The sequence below is a fragment of the Trachinotus anak genome, unplaced genomic scaffold (assembly GCF_046630095.1).
Source record: "Trachinotus anak isolate AG129_WGS33_773 ecotype Australia unplaced genomic scaffold, CSIRO_AGI_Tana_v1 ptg000008l, whole genome shotgun sequence".
NCBI classification, from domain to species: Eukaryota; Metazoa; Chordata; class Actinopteri; order Carangiformes; family Carangidae; genus Trachinotus; species Trachinotus anak.
This window is the reverse complement of record NW_027273859.1, coordinates 22,162,401-22,179,560: the sequence shown is the minus strand read 5'-3', so window position 1 is coordinate 22,179,560 and position 17,160 is coordinate 22,162,401. Positions and strand designations below refer to the sequence as shown.

General features: G+C 40.9%; 1 protein-coding gene across 4 annotated transcripts; it reads left to right on the top strand.

Moving 5' to 3' along the window:
• The first annotated feature begins 4,021 nt into the window (after positions 1-4,021).
• plat (plasminogen activator, tissue) lies at positions 4,022-16,330 on the top strand. 4 transcript variants are annotated; one of them, XM_071483524.1, is made up of 15 exons: positions 4,022-4,159; positions 9,471-9,561; positions 10,092-10,134; positions 10,446-10,580; positions 11,386-11,496; positions 12,314-12,488; positions 12,763-12,854; positions 12,955-13,129; positions 13,311-13,396; positions 13,540-13,602; positions 13,710-13,914; positions 14,001-14,137; positions 14,504-14,644; positions 14,794-14,942; positions 15,037-16,330. In XM_071483524.1, exons 2-15 carry the CDS (start codon positions 9,499-9,501, stop codon positions 15,202-15,204), a joined length of 1,743 nt encoding a protein of 580 aa, XP_071339625.1. In that variant the 5' UTR covers positions 4,022-4,159; positions 9,471-9,498; the 3' UTR covers positions 15,205-16,330. The 4 variants fall into 4 exon arrangements, with proteins under 4 accessions (XP_071339625.1, XP_071339623.1, XP_071339626.1 ...); XM_071483522.1 differs by having other exon boundaries at positions 10,092-10,215; XM_071483525.1 differs by lacking the exon at positions 4,022-4,159 and adding an exon at positions 7,586-7,772.
• Positions 16,331-17,160: the final 830 nt, after the last annotated feature.

The window sequence follows — 17,160 nt, the reverse complement described above, 5'->3', positions numbered from 1 at the left end:
AAAACTGTCTCAAAAGACATTTTTATTCTCATTTGAACTGCTCATCATGGCTTAATTTAAATATTCATTTCAGTATTTAGCATTCGTTGCAGTGTTATTTTTGTTCCAGCGGATGTTGTGTTCAGGAAGGATGCACTTGAATACCAGGGTATAACAGTGATGTTCCTCGTTTCTTCATCTGCTTTCCTTGAATCAGATGAAACAGCTCACTCTCATGTGACAACACACTTCGTCTCCATTGGCTCATGCACATCTGACGTCTGCTGACGTGATGTTTGGGTGTGTAAAACCCACTTTATCAGATTGAAAATGTTTGTGAGGAGAAAGCTTTCCTGTTTATATGACAAATATGGTGCTGCTTCCGAAGCTTTTCCAGTGAGGATAGTGGCGACAGAGAGAGGGCTTCATGGAAGTCAATAACAAATGAAACTCATAATGAAAGACATTTGTTGTCTTATTTAGCTCTGTTTAGTCACGTAAACCCAGCCTGTGGGAATGGCCTGAATGTTGTCGTCGATTACATATTATTACGCAAATGTTTATTTTCCACTATATTCATCTTCTTCATTGCAGCTTTTTATTCTGACACCAGCAGTTGGTTTCAGTTGACATGTTGTTACTAGTAGCAACGGTTACTGGTGCAATTTAATTGACAGCCACCATGTCATTTCCAAATATTGATGTATTTTACTACAAATTCCCTTGTTGGGGCGTTACCTGTTAATAATTTTTTGAAATTGTTAACTTGTGACTTGTTCATGAAGTTTTCTTGCAAAATGCTAGTCATTACATTAGCTGTTGCGGCTAATAAAACATTTTGTAACAGCTAATGCTGCAATCACGTAATGACAGCATAATGAAATATGTATGTACGTGATTTATATAGCTTCTTTTTTAACTCTGGACCAGGCTTTAGAATAGAAAGTAGAATAGAAAAACTCTATTGTATTCTCTATTGTATCCCTGCTCGAACTTCACCAAGACAGACACTTGTATATTCATAATACGTAACACTTGATACTTTGTTATGGATATGGAGAGTCTGAGTCCAAGGAATTGTGAAAGCATTCACCCACGCACATTAAGATTGTAAACAAAAATGTTTAAAACAATGTTTTTTTGTCTGGTTTCTGTAATTTACTCCACAGAACTGACAAATTCCTTTAACTCCCCTTCAATGAAGAACTCATTCAGTGATTCAACAGAAGGGAGGTTTTGCTCTCAGTCAGTTGTGTTTAATGAATTTGATAGATGAAAAGAGAGAATAACTCGGAGATACAACTCCTGGCATTGTTGCAGTTATTTGATGTAATGCATAATTCTCAGCTTAAGTCATCTGTAGTAGATTGCATTTTTCAAGTATGCTTCACAACCCAATATATATGAATGTGTGTGTGTGTGTGTGTGTGTGTGTGTGTGTGTGTGTGTGTTAGTGTATCTGATTTTTCTCATCAAATAGTGGGAGTGTGTTCTAATTTAACACAGATGGAAACAAAGAGGGCAGACGCCAAGTTTACTACCCACCGACCACTACATCCTAAAATGCTGTGTGTTCAGCTGTTTAATGTGGAGTTAACTTAATAGACAATAAAAGCTGATGAACATGAATTATCCAATGCAAGTAAAATCACTGTTGCTCTCACAAAGGTTGGAGCTATTCTTGAGCCTAAGTGACTGATTTCCTGAGGAGGGGATGGGCTGAATAAAGAGGAGAGTGGTTGTAACAAATGACTCCTGGTGCCAAATGGTTAACCACACAAATAACCCACAGCACCACCATAGACGGCCAGAGGGCACGGACAGTGTGAAATTAATAGTATGCCAGTCTCTATGTCACTCAACACCTCACTTTAAAAGCTCCAGTCGTAGTATCTTCTTTTATCTTAGGACCTGCAAAGCCCAATGTTTACACCTTATCATTTGGGTCTACATAAATTGATTAATTGCAAATTTGTTTGAAATTTGCACCACTAAGAATAATATCAACTCAAAATCTAGTTTTGGGTCATTCTACAGAAACGTCCATGTTCCTGTCCCTAGAGTTTACAGTGAATGTTGTATTTTGAAGTCAAAAACATGTTTTTTAACCATTTAAACTGCAATAATGTGTGCATAACTATGAAATATATCATATAAATAACATTAAAAAAATAATTACTATAAATAATTTTATAAAGTCAGTGGTCCCTGGGAGTCATGTCACTGGGGTAAAAAAAAAGGACGAGAATAAGTGGTTGAAATGAAAAGGAGGAAACAGCTGAATGGAAGGGATGGACGGTTCTTCAGTTCCTGGCAAAGGACCACACTGATTTCCAAAACCTTCACTTTTTTAGTGATGAATCTGCCACCCAGTATATATAACAGCTTCTGAAGGATACAAGGAAGGAGAATGAGGGAATCAGGAACTTGAGAAGATAAGTTTCTGCCAGGCTGCTGAGGGGGAGTTTGACTGTCCATACCACAGTCTAGAGAAGGTTACTCCTGTAGCTATAGATACAATCAGTCAAACAAACAGGAAAAGAGTTCAGACCCGATGTCATCAAACAGCATTGCAGCAGGCAGTGGTGATGAATGCTATCCTGGCATCATCATGCTGGTGGATGAAAGCACTGTGCAAGTCAAATCCATGCACCACAATGGAGTGAATAAGTTCCTCTGGCCAAAGCCCAGAGATGATGTTAACTGGTACGGTGAGGACCAGATCATTTGCTTGATTCCAGAGGCCCTGGCACTGAATAAATGTTCAGGTCAGACTGATCATTGGCTCTGGGAGTTCATTATGGGACAGCTGGACAAGTAAAATAAGGCGCCATGAAATGTAAAACTGGGACAGTTCCAGTTTACTCCTCTAGTTGTAACATAGCATGACATCAAACAGTAGTGCACAACTGCAGTTGAAACTATGTACTTTGTTGGGCCTTTTTTGTTGTTGACAGAAGGTGTCAGGGTGTTGTTTCTTTCACTTATTGTCAATGCATTTAAAAATGTAGTTTTATCTTTTTAATTAGAGTTGAGGAATAAGGAGCTTTGGTCTTATGTCACTGGTGTTTCATTGTGGCACTGGTGTTACCATGTTTTTTTCTGTAACATTAAATGAAATGTGCCACATTTGACTTAATAATAATAATTTTATGTTCATTGAATTTTGCCACAATCAAGAATCAAGATTTAAAGGATTGCATCATTACTTGTTCGTAACAGTTTTTTCAAATATTTTCATTGTTATACCAAATATACGGTCACAACACTAAACACATTTAACTCTCCCACACTTTTAACATACTTTATTAAAATAAATGAAAGAATAATATCCTGTTTTGTTGCATTATCATTATTCTCTTTTAACTCTGAGCACCTGTGTTGAAGAGATTTAAAAATAATAATTTTAAAAAGCCTCTATTTTTGCCAAAGAAGTAAGATAACACCAGTGACAAAAAGACAGTACATGCGATCTTTAAATAAATATACAAAAAATATAAAAAATCATTAAGCTGTCATTTATGTGTGTTCATAGAGCCAGTCAGTTAAATATTAACGTGGTCTCATTTTTAATGTTAGAAAAAGAGGTCAATTTTAAGACATTTTGCTGTTCCAGAAGTGTACATTTGTGTGGAATGACCCTTTTATGTCCTGAAACTACCATGTAGACCTACAGTGTAGAGTCAGCAGGGGCCAGACTTGTTTTTGCCCCAGTGTCTCTTGAGAGATGAATCTTGGTACACTCATATTTCCTCACACCTGTTGAAAAAGGTCAAACAAACAAAAAAAAAAAATCATATGAACGCTACTGTTTTAAAATCCTTTTTAAAGAAAAATTATGGTGTCACAAGGAAAGTCGGTGAAACGCCCGAAAAATATATTTCCTGATCGAACACCTCATTTCTAACTAAATTTGTGATTTTCTCGCTCAACCTCTTCGACCACTTGGGATGGTGTCGTCCCGTCTCGGCACCACCCAGCAGACTGCATCATCATCCGGGCCGGACGGCCAACGCTTCCCCGCTGAGGTCACAGCAGCCCTCCCCCTCCACACGCCGGCAGGACTGGGGCGCTGCGATAAAAGCTGGGAGCGGAGGGGAAGCCAGCTCAGTCCGAGCCGCTTCTCCTGAAGACACCGACACTGCCACTGCGAACTAACCGGCTCAGAAGATTTCTCCTGGTAAGAGCATTTTCGCGATACAGACGATGCACCACGCTGCTTTCTTTTAATGCGACGCCTTCAGTTCTTTTTCTCTTTCATTCTGACTTGTGCCATTAGAGCATCATTATTGTGTGAGGTTGTAAAGTTTATAGCACAGGGGCGTAGATAAGGACACTGTCTTAAACATTTTGCATGGTTGTTGTTTCATATGGGATTGGCTCCAGTCGACCCTCAGAGCTGATGGGTGGTTATTATCAAAGAGAAGTAGGGATGAAATTTGTTATACAAGATTCTACTGCAAGGCTATATACAATTATATAGAAAAATTGCCTAACCTAGTAATGATAGTCTAATCAACTTAACTGGTAAAGGGTTAAGTATTTGCTTTAGGTTAATTACTTCTAGTAAAATGCATATGCAATGATCAAATGTGATTAGATAATGACATGGAGTTATCTTGAACCAAAATTCAGCCAAATCTAATTCAACTTTTGTGAATCTAAAATAAGATCAGAGATCACTGCTAACTGCTGACTCAACATGACACATTACATTTAAGCAGACGTGTTCACCTGTTTAATTTTGGAGGGAAAGCAGTACAGATTCCCCTACAGTAAATCACACATTCAGTTTTAATCCTCCAACACTTCTAAGAGAGTAAATCTGTCCTTTGTGTTATCAAGGTTATTTGAGTGTTCTGCAGTTGCTTCATTAAATGTTACAAGAACGCGGTGATATTGTGCTCTGCTGCTGGACTCAGTGTGTGCTGTGATTCCGTGATTCCCAGCATGTGTGTGTGCGCTTGTGTGTGTGTGTGTGTGTATCTGTCTACCACTCAAGCCAAGCTCTGCACAGGATCACTGCCATACAGGCTCTTATCAAATTAATGAGTTGGATTTGTGTCTGAGCTCGCGTTTTGGGAGTTCTCCTCCCTAGCATCAGTCAGTGTTGAGATACTCCGTACTCTTGCATGTTGACATAAAGTAGAGTTTGTATCCATTATCTGCATTTCCTGCACAGTGTGGTCAGCTGGGTTTCTGCCTCACGCATATGTCTGTGACTCACAGGATCAGTAGTTTGGGTCTTAAAGCTGTAAGTTAAGAATGGGTCACACAGAGAATAGTGCTGTAACACACTGTGGGAACAATGGCCAGAAGATGACATTGAATCCCTCGAGAGTTATTAATTCAATACTAGACTGGATCTGGACAAAGCCCCTCTTTCACAACCTCTACTCCTCCAATCTGTCGGATCATCTTATGGTCTCAGTTGTGGTTATGAGCCCCATCAATGCTTCCATCTGTGTCTTCTCTTCCCTCTGTCTCTGTGTAGTCCTGGAAACATGGATGACTCAGGACTAATCACCCTCTTTCTGCTGAACTTTGGGATACAATTTCATGTCCCTCCTCTCCCTCTTTTTACCCCTCTCACCTTTCTTTCTCTCTCCATCCTTTCGTCTCCTTCCACTCAGTTGTTTCAGCTCCACTGTCTCAGTTTATACTCATTTCAAATGTCAACACCTGCTTCCTTTGGCTTTATGGTTTTGGGAGCTATAGAGAGATAAGGACTTCAATGCTTCATATTGTGCACAGACGGAGGCTGGAAGGCAACAATGCAGCTCTCAGTTCTAGGGGAATTTACAGAGCCAGATCACAGCTGGTTAATTGAAGCTTGACTGAAAATCCCCACGTAAAGAATGCGTAATGCCCTCTAAGTAGATTACTTATTAACATGACATCACATGTCATAGCACATCATCAGCTACACACACTCAAAGGAGAGAAACAACTCCTCAGCTGAAGCTAGTGTAAATAGTTGAATACAGGTTTAGTGATCCCAGCAGGTCAAACCAGTTCAAAACCCGGTATGATGTTCAGATTTACTTCTGAAAACTGACACCACCAGCATGCTGTGACAAGAGAATGGGAACGCTGTCCACAATCCAATCCCATAGATTTGGGGATCTCTAAGAAATATGAAACTGACTTCAGTGCCAAAGTAAATTGGACCTTAAAAATGCCACAGTGCTCACTGTGAAGGTGTTTCCTGTGCCTCTTCCTCCCCTGGGTCCCAATTTGGGCAGTCCACCCACTACAAGTTCTTTATCAAGTATCAGTTCTGGCACTTGCATAGGAGAGACAGGAAGAGTGTCCTCAGAGATGCTTTAAAGTGCACACTTTGAACTTCACAGGCAGATGCAACTATGTTCCCTGCACACCATCTAACCATTCTCACCGTTTTAGACTTTGACATTTTAGTCTTGTTGCAGGAAGACAAAAATGTGTCACCTCCAACCTCTCCAACCTCAGCGAGCCATCATCATTACACATCCTCGCTAATGGTCTGGTAAACTCACCGCTGAGATGTGAAAGACTGTGGTCAGCACTTAAAACCAGTTCCTATAAACACACAGAAACTGCGCCCAAATAGGAAATTAATATAACCTTTGCGGAAAACAATTTACTTTCAGTTCTGGACATAAATCATTGTGTGTGAGAGAGTTTGTTTTTGTGTGTCTGCCTTATTATCTTGGATGGACCTAAAGTGGATGCACTAAGCATGTGCATCTTAAAATTGTTATTGAAGCTGCTGCTGACTCATAGTCTGGCCGCTGCTACTCCAAAGATGTTTTCATTTCTTCCATTCATATTTGACCTACTAGGGGAATCACACTCGCCTCAGGCTGCATATGTGGTTGTACATGTTTCAACTAATAACGCACTGGGTGTAACTGACAAAAATGCTTTAATCCCGTCTGTGCCCGTGGGATGCTCACGTTTTAAGAGAGGCTTGCTCATGACCCGATTTCTGATTCTTACTGTAAGTCAACATTTCAATAGCTCTGGTCCTTACAAGCAAAATGAGCTATCAGTCTTGGCTGTGTCCCTTCCTGACCAGCTGTCATAGTGATCATGTTTTTTTTGTTTGTTTTTTTTTTTTGTCCCATTCTCCTTAATGGGAGGAGTTCATTGAATAGTTGCTAATGTTTTTCATTGGTCATGATGCTCTTTTAAACTTTCTAGGTTTTGACCCTTGACCCACTTGAGTAAAACCTGAGTTAGAGTATTTTTTTTCTGTTGCACTTAAACAGAGTTTGCATCTTTTCTTTACTGGTTATGAGGTTGGTGTAACCCCACAGTTGTTGCGGGTTACGTTGAAGTTCCCTCTCAGTTATTAGTTGGATCACTGTTCTGTAATGAGCTGGCAAACCTAAATTCACATCAAATATAATATAATATAATATAATATATTCAAAGCTAAAAAGTGATTTTGGGAGTTGGATAAATGCTGGATATTCGCAACCAAACAGGGCCTCTGCATGTCAGATACCACGGGCTTAAAAAAGGGTGGGATACACATATGTTCATGTCTGATGTGTGCATGTTGGCGTGGGTTTTTGTGCGTGCGTGTGCTGATATGTACTGGCAGGAAGCACGTGTTTCTAGCTGACAGGGTTTGAGAGAGGGGCGACTGAACAGAGCTGAACAGCTGCACAAAGGAAACAAAAAGGAAACTAGTGTGTCGTTGTCACCCTGCCAGTGGGGCTCAGTCGGAGGGAAAAAGCGCAGGACAACAGGGTTTCTATTTGTTTGAGGCAAGGATAGCTTTCAAGGGACCTGTCCTCTTAATGGTGAGTGTGTGAACGCATGTGTGTGTGCCTGTGTTTTAAATGTGAAACTCTGAGCGCCTGAGAGTCTTTGTCCCAATGAACAATGAGCGGAATGAACAGAAAATCTTTGTGTAACTGTTTGATTAGCTCCACGGTCCTGAGCACTTTGTGCATCTGTGTGCGAGAGTATGTACGTGTGTGTGTGTGTGTGTGTGTGTGTGTGTGTGTGTGTGTGTGTGTGTGTGTGTGTGTACGTGTGTGTGTGTGTGTGTGTGTGTGTGTGTGTGTGGTTGCCAACTAACATTGCCAGCTACACACCACATACCTTGCTGATATATCAAAACACAGCGCTGTTTTCTATTAGCTCAGCCAACCACAGAACATGAATCAGTGGAGACAACCAACAGAGAAGAGGGTATAAAAAAACACACCCAAGAATAGAAGTGTCAGTGCAGGCATGTATGCAGATGATTATTGGATGTATGTCTGGTTCTTTGCATGCATGTGTCTGAAGAAGTTCCTTATGGTTATTTTTAAAGCATCTTGGAAGTTCTTTATTTTGAGGCCATTTTTACATTTCAGCCCTGTTTGTGTGCAACTTTCTTCTGCTTCCCATTTCCCCTCTGCTCCCCCTTCTGCTCTCCCCCTCCTTCTTTTGTGACTCATGTTTACTCACACTTAACTGAGGAGCAACAAGCGCTCTGCTTTGTACCTCTTTTCTTCATGATATGATTCCTTTAAAACAAAGAGGAGCAAGTCTGATACCCACATCTTTCTCTAGAAGTATAAAAGGGAAATACAAGTTCTCCTTCCCCTTAAAGGCCAGAGTCACTTTATCCTCATGCAGCTGCTGCTTTTCTCTGTTAGGGAGTAAATGCTGCCAGTGTTGTGCAGAAACCTTCTGCTGTGTGTGCTGCCTTTCATCACGCTAGGGTTGTATAGATTGTGTCATTTGATGTGGTGGTCAGCGTCTCATTTTAGACATAAAGATAATCTGCTTCCTGTTTATTCCCAGCGTGAAAATCACAGATGAATCATGATAACTGGATTGGTTTTATGGTTATGTGAGTGTAAATAAGTTGAAGGACTGAGCTCTTAGGTAGGAATGTGACATCAATCATACATACAGCACAAACTTTTGAACCCATTCACTCTTCCATTAGACTGTCAGGCACAGGCTGTTAAAACTTCCTGTCGACACAACTTCAGTGAACCAGAAATGACCTTCAGTTTCCCACCTGCATCCCACCTTGACCACCCTTTCCTCCCCAGTGGTCCCCCTCACCCCAAAGGGCGATTTTCAGAGGCAGGCATAGGGATGTAGGAAGGAAGCTGAGAGAGAGGGTACCGCTGGGAGAAGGTGGCCAGTGTCGATCATTTTCCTGCAATTGTTAGCTCTGTGTTGATGACAAGAGATTTACACAGAAAGACAACAGTGAAAAGTCTGCATGGATTTTTTGTCATTGTAGTTATTTCATTGAGTGTGTGTGTGTGTGTGTGTGTGTGTGTGTGTGTGTGTGTGTTTTGTGTTGTTAGTGATAGTTTAAGTCCTAACATTCAAAGAACGCTCATGTAATTAAGTATTCACAGCTCGATCATTTATAGCTTTTATATGATATTATACATTGCACGGGCAGGATCTTATGATTGTTATGATTCTGATCTCCAACTATCAGTGTTTATATATGTATTAAACATGTACTTATATTCTACTTCCAGCAAACTGAAGACCGCTCGAGTTGAAGTCATGACCAGATTACTTGGACTATTAACTCTCCTCTCTGCTCTCTGCTGCTGCCTAGCAGACAATGTAAGTACTGCATCCTTGTCATGAGGGGACCATATGAGTGGTTTTGCACACTTCAGCCAAAATCCTGCATACTTAACAAATCTTAATGCATTTCAATTCTTATGGTTTACAATCCATCTGAGCAGACACATGGTCTGTTTTATATTATATTCTGTATTTTTGTGTTTGTTGCATTGCAGTTTTGATCATTGACTGCAATTTTGGTTTGCCCAAAATGTGTTAAATGAAAAAAATGTAACTGTATTTTAACCTAGTTTTGATTTTGAAACAATATAGCCGATAAACTCACTGCTGTCCTGCAGCCGACTTTCAAATCTCAGATATTGAGGCGCTACTGTACTGTGTCAAACTCAAGGGCAGCTAAATAGTGACTGGGATGGATTATATGTGCAGAAAGTTCCGAGCCTCTGCAAGTTTATTTTCACAGTATCCTGAAGAAATTACATAAAATCACTGGCATGGAAACCAGAACCATGTAACCAGTTCCCATCCGCTGCTGCTCTGTGTTTAACTCATCTTTTTGGTTGCAGGTGGAGCTGCTCCGCACTAAGAGAGGGACTCGTTTTTACAGAGGTGAGCCTGACAGGCAGCCAGCTAGACGGACGCTTTTGATTGTTCATGTCCAGAAGTCTTCACCTTCCTTTGACACCTCCTGTGAGCCCCATCACACTTTTTCTTCCCTAATAACACCATCACCATCTCCACCATCTGCATGTTCTTTTAATTTCTTGTAGTCATTCATGTGTTTGTGTTCGTCTCATTTTTTGTACCACCACGCTTTTAACTCCTTTTGTATGTGACAATCATTCAGTTTTCTGTGTGTGTCTTCCCGTTTGATTGGCTTTATACTTATTATGTTTGTGTGTGTATGTGTGTTTTCTCAGTACGTTGTGTGGATAGTGAGACATCAGCAGTGCGTAGTTATGGGGACACTTGGCTGCGATGGAAGGGACAGCGTGTGGAGTATTGCCGTTGTGCGTTCAGAGGACGAGAGCGTTGTCATGTTGTGCCCGTCATCAGTGAGTGTGACATGAATGCACAGACACACAAACACATGTGGACTGGCTGACTTGCTTGTCTTACTTTCTTGCCAGACTTTTTTTGCAGCAGAATATAATCCTGTTTGTTAATTTGTCCGTCAACCTGTTTGCCTGCCCTTCCTCACCTCTGTCATTATAGCTTCGACAACCTCAGATGATTATCTTTTGCTGACTTTCTACACTCATGTGTCCAAATCGCTGTTATTTCAGTGCAAATAAATCAAGAGCTTTTGGCTTTCTGTGTTTTTTGAGTGGGTGTAGTTTAGTCTGAAGCACTCTTGCCAGACCAGCCCTCATGCGCACTTTCACCCCCACTGACGAATTCTGCGAAGCATGATTGCCCCTCCCTCGGACAAATTACAACCACATTTTCAGTCTGCACCGTCTATGAGCTCATACCACTGACAGCGAGTGGGGTGCTGTTATTCTGAACGCTAGCCTTTAGGAAAAGTTGAAATAATAAATGACAAACCGGACCGGTGATGGCATAGATCCAGTTCTGCTCTGGGAAGAAACCCTTGGCAATGGCGTGGTATTTTTTAAAGTGAAGCAATGATGACATTTGCTCGTTAGAAGAGAGTCAGGATGCACACTGACCTTACTACTACACACTACTCATGTGTCTACGTCAAGTGTGACACACAAAACCAAACCCACAAACTTGATTCTCTGTCTACGCAAGTGGTCATGGCCAATCAATCATACTGATTATTCAAATTGTTTGTGGGCTGAAGAGCTGGATGACCTGTGACTGACTAACTGGCTCTCTGTCTGCCCCTCACAGATTGCTATGTGTCTCAGTGTTATAACGGAGGAACCTGTAAGGAGGCCGTGTACACTTCAGACTACATTTGCCAGTGTCCCGCAGGCTTCAGTGGGACTCAATGTGAAATCAGTAAGTACACAATAAACTCTTTAATATAGCCCACAATTGTTTGTATTATTGATTGACCTGCTAATATTTTTCTTAATTAATAGAATTTTTTTCCGTAATTAATTGAAAATATTTTTTTCTGCGAAATGGAACATCATAATTTCCCATCATGCAACGTGACATCTTATTTATTCTGAGCAACACCCAAATATTCTTTTTCTGGTGTTTTACTTTAAAGCAACAATAAACCCAGCCCTGTCCATAACAGAGTGTCCAACACTGATTAAAATGTTCTACGAACTAGTTAGTGAGTCTTGATAAGGTCACAGTCTGACTGTGTGACTCACACAGAGGTGTCATGGGCCTGCGGTTTGGAGAGAATAAGAAAGGATCATAAACAATGGAAAGACATTTTGAGCTATGGATGTTTGTGTTTCTGCGGGCGACTCCTTTAGGGACGCCCCACCCTCTCAGTGGGATAATTATGCAAACGCCAGTGGTCACAGCCAAGTGATTTCAGCGAAAGAGTAATGAGTTCGAGTGGCCAGACTCAATAAATCTGATTGCTTAGTTTATGTTTGACCATTATTTTAAACCACTAATTGGAAAACTACAATATAAATACCATTAGGGCACAAGTTGTGACTTAATGTCTTATATAAGAAATAGCAATGTTTTCATAAATTGTCCAAATATTTTTAAATTGGCTTCAGTTTTTCCAGATCCAATATGTGTTTTATGGAGTCAGAATAAATGAACTGTGTCAGTTATTAGAGTGATTTCAGTCTCATCTATAAATAACTTTATTAAGTTTAAACTTTGTCCCTTTCCCCAACAGACAACAATGAGAAGTGTGTTATGGGGCAGGGTGAAGGGTACCGCGGGACGTGGAGTATCACCCACTCAGGAGCTGAGTGCATCAACTGGAACGCGACATCTCTGCGAGGAAAGAAGTTCACGGCTAGAAAAGTGGACGCCAGCAATCTGGGACTGGGCAATCATAACTTCTGCAGGTATGTGACCAGTGTAATCTGCTCAGTGCTGGAGCATCTGTTGGAATAAACTGCAAATATTCATTGTGTCCATTCAAATTTTTGTAAACCCTACATGGATGGTGCATTGGCCACTGAAGGTGTCTTACTGGATGATGCGATAATATGTCTAATTTTAAAGTGTTGTTGGGTTGATGTACTTTAAAACTGTTTGGTTTAGGACGCGTTTGTTCATCGTTAACGTGAGCCATTAAGATATTTATTCACCTTCCTTGCCTTTCTTTGTCCTTTTCAGGAACCCTGACGGTGACAGCTCTCCTTGGTGTCACATCTATAAAGGCACTCAGGTCGTGTGGGATTTCTGTTCTTTGCCCAAATGTCCAGAAGGTACAGCTTTACAAGACGCAAACATTCAGTAAGCTGAAATAACAGCAATTAAATACTTCATTGGTCTAACACTTGTTTTCTTCTGTGTGTTTTGGAGCAGATAGGTACCAACAGTGTGTTGTGGGCTCTGGTCAGTCCTACAGAGGCACAAAATCTGTTACTAAGAGCGGCTCTCGCTGTCTCCCGTGGGACTCTGCTGCTGTCAAGCATAAGCTGAACAATGCTTGGAGAACTGATGCATTGGAGCTGGGGCTTGGCAGCCACAACTTCTGCAGGTAGAGATGCCAACACATACAACATGATAAAACTAACACAAACAAGGTCTGTTCTTAATGTCTTGCCTGGTAAAATAAAGGTAAAATTAAAAAAAATTAAAACACGAGAGGTTCTCCTTGTATGCAGAAAGATCTGAATAACTCAGGTTTTCATTGCATTTCTTCTTCCTTTATCCAACAGGAATCCAGACGGTGATGTAGGTCCATGGTGCCACACCTACAAGAACATGCAGCTGACCTGGGAGCTGTGTGACATTCCTAAATGCTGTGAGTTCCCTTATTTCGGTGGTTTAATTTTGCAGCAGTGTTGAAGCAAAGAAATAATTTTATCGAGCACTATGCAAGGAGTCATCTACCTTCAGTGCAGCAGTGTGCTAACAGACTGCCCATACCTATCGCCTCTTTTTTAGCGAGACGTCCCTCTATCATCACCACTCTTGGCCCACGTGCCCCCACCACTAACAACAACAGAGGTAAGACGTCCTCACACCCATTTAAAATCACCTACAGTCCATTTCCTCTGACGTGTTTGGTGTTTATTGTTACTGAACAATCATCCTGCAACCTGCCCTCTCTGTAGCAACATGTGGCCAGCGTTTAGACAACTCATTGAATCGCCCGGCGTACCGCATATTTGGGGGCAGATTGAGTGACATCACAGATCAGCCATGGCAGGCGGCCATTAATGTTTACCAGGCCCGCCGCAGGCAGCACTTTCACCGATGTGGGGGAGTCCTCATCGACTCCTGTTGGGTCCTGTCTGCTGCACACTGCTTCGAGCAAACGTAGGAGAAACTCAACTCTTGCACAAGATACATGATTCAAACTGTTTGCAGTGCAACATCAAAACATATTGCCTCTCTTTTTTTAGCGATAAAGCAGAAAAATTGGAAGTGATTTTGGGAAGAACGTTCCGGAAACAGAATTCCAGCAGCGAGCAGATTTTCAAGGTTGAGAAGTACTGGATCCATGAGAAATTTGACAACGAAACGTTTGACAATGACATCGGTGAGTGAACATTTCAAAAGCCAACAATCATATAATCTTTCTATTTTTTCATTCTTTTCTCTTTTTTTGCATATAATATTCTACATATTCTATATATATAACTCTTTTTACTGAAAACCTTGTATCATCAAAATGTCAGATTTCATGAACTAAGAAAAGCAGCATTTTGAAACTGACAGGTTATAAAGTAAAAGATGAAAACTGAATGAGTCATTTTAGTCGCCATGTTCTCCCCCAGCAGTGATGATATGGAACCTTAAGTGGGCAGCAAATGTTTGTTAAAACTTTAAATCATCCATCCAGTCACCATCCCACATTCTCCCAGTGCATTACCCTGACTTTCCTGCGGTCACTTTCCACTTGCAGCCATCTTGAAGCTGAAGTCGGACATTGGCATCTGTGCTGTAAACTCCCCAGAGGTTCTTCCGGTGTGTCTGCCAGAACCTAGGCTGGTGTTGCCCAGCTGGACCGAGTGTGAGATCTCAGGCTACGGAAGAGACAAAGAATGTAAGCTGACCTCCCATCTAACTCATGGCATTTTCTAATGTTGCTTGGCTGCTATGCAAAAGTGCACTGACCAGCAGAGGGCAGTGTAAACAAGCTTTTCCATAATTGGATAGGAGATGCTAAAGTATCCATTGAAACCCTCTCCACAGTTTCTGCAGAGTACTCAGAGCGTGTTAAGAGAGGTTATGTTCGCCTCTGGCCCAATGAGCGCTGCGTCCCAGATGTGCTGTCTGGACGCCTGGTTACCCCCAACATGCTGTGTGCAGGTGACACCCGCGGCCTTGATGACGCCTGCAAGGTGAGAACGCTTAGTTTTTTACAGTACACCTCCTCATTGCATTAGTGTTGGTAACATTACTCAGTCTCATTTTCTTCTTGAACTTCACCCACAGGGAGACTCTGGTGGCCCACTCGTCTGCCGTAACAATGACAGGATGACTCTGATGGGTGTGATCAGCTGGGGCGACGGCTGTGGGCAGAGGGATAAGCCTGGGGTCTACACCCGTGTCACCAATTACATCGATTGGATCAACAGCAAAATTAAGGCAAATCCGGTCTAAAGTAAGAGAGACTGCAAAGAAGATGTTGTTGGATGACCTTACCTGTAAGCACAATGGGTAAAGCAGCAAAAGCAGTTGTGTTTATCATTGAGAAGATAGACAGAGGGGTCTACAGGACTCTCAGGACTCTTGTTTATCTGTTGATCCAAACTGATGGAGGTTTCAAACCAGCAGGACCACTCCTACAGAGATACAGGAGGAAGGAGGACTTCAGGCATGAGTTTTCATGCACAATATTCTGACGTTTTCTGTTCCTTACTGCGTCAAATGTGACTGTTTACGGACAGAAACGCAGAACCAGCTCTTTTTCCTCCTTATGGCCATGTTGATCTCAGTAATATTTCTGATCTTTTCATGTCTTACAAGTTTTCATGTGTTTTCTCAGTACTGCCTCCACCAAGCTGGAGGTTCAGGCTGGCTTTATGCTGGTTTATGCAGAGAAGTCATGGTGGTAGACTTCAGGTCAGTAGCACTTCTAATCCAGACACATAGGAATTTTTTCGCTAACCCAAAGGGCATTTTTTACAATGTTTCATGCAAAGACTGTGTCACAAACTCATCTTTTAGATATGAGTTGATGTTAGCTTAATTAGTCTTAATGCAAAATGGTAATGCATATACTCTGTTTGGGGCTTGAGGGGTTCCAGACCTTCATTCAAACCACGGAACGTATCTGCTGGTTCAGATTCTGCTTGCTTTTGCAGTTTTCTCTCTTTTTCTCTCCCGGCCGTCTTGTAGATGGGAGATACATTTGAGAGACTTTACATTCGTTTTTATTTCCACCAGATTTGCAGAGCACTTCTCCACCAGACACCTGGGTTGAGCCCAGTATGTATATAACATTTATATTGTCTGATTATTGATTTTATATTGAAAATGACTTGGAGCTGATTTTTCTGTTCTACATTAAACTGCTTGTCGACTGCAAAGCTTAACAAACTCACTTTGTTCTGTGATAGACTCTCAAATGAAACTGGGTTTAAGATGTTTTGTGCTAAGTTAATATTTATGTGTATTTTATAATGCTTTAATATGTCATGTACTGTGTATAGTGTAGCTTAATAATTTATTGTCACTGTCATTATAACCACATACTCCTTTGTCAATAAATCATATTTGGAATAAATCTCTAAATGCTTCATGCTTTTTGACCTTGTTGTGGCATTTTACTGTCGGTGATGAATTCGTTTCACTGTGGCAGTGTGAGGATTACTAAGGTTAAAGTGATACTTATTCAAACAAGGCTCAGTTTATCAGCCTCTGAATGAGATAAAGTTTCATCAAGCACATTCCTGGGTCATGACTGATGAAACTCAGAGCTGGAAAATTCTGTCACTTGGTTGAAAATGAAAACATGGTTGAGTTAATGTTTTTTATCACAACGATTTGTTTCAACATTCACCCATATCTCTCACAATGGAACATTACTAGAGATCATCGAAATCTGTGAACCATCACTGCAACACCAATTAATCAGATAAAAGACTCTTTCTCAGGTTAAAATGATTATCGAGCCTTTACTTTCACGTGGTGTGACCTCATGTATTCAGCCATAACAACATGGAAATCACAGTCCCAGTCATCGTATTCAACCATAGCCATTACCAAAACACATGGCAAAATAACAAATAACATAACCATAGATAAACACAACAGAAAATTAAATCCCGTAATAAAAACTGTTATAAACTGTTAAAAGAACCATTCAAACAACAGCTTACTAGAAGTCAGATTCAATTCAATTTCACTTTCCTCCTCAGAAATGTCAGGTTGTACTTTACCAGACTGTACTGTACTTTTTTTTTTAAGTACCTTATGCCCCAGTGATCGAGTGTGCAACTACATACCAAATTTTGTGATAATTTCCCCCTTAAAGCAAATTGACTGACTATAGTTCTACAATTAATAATTGGGACATTATCTGGTGATAGATGATACGTTATCTTGTTGCCAAAA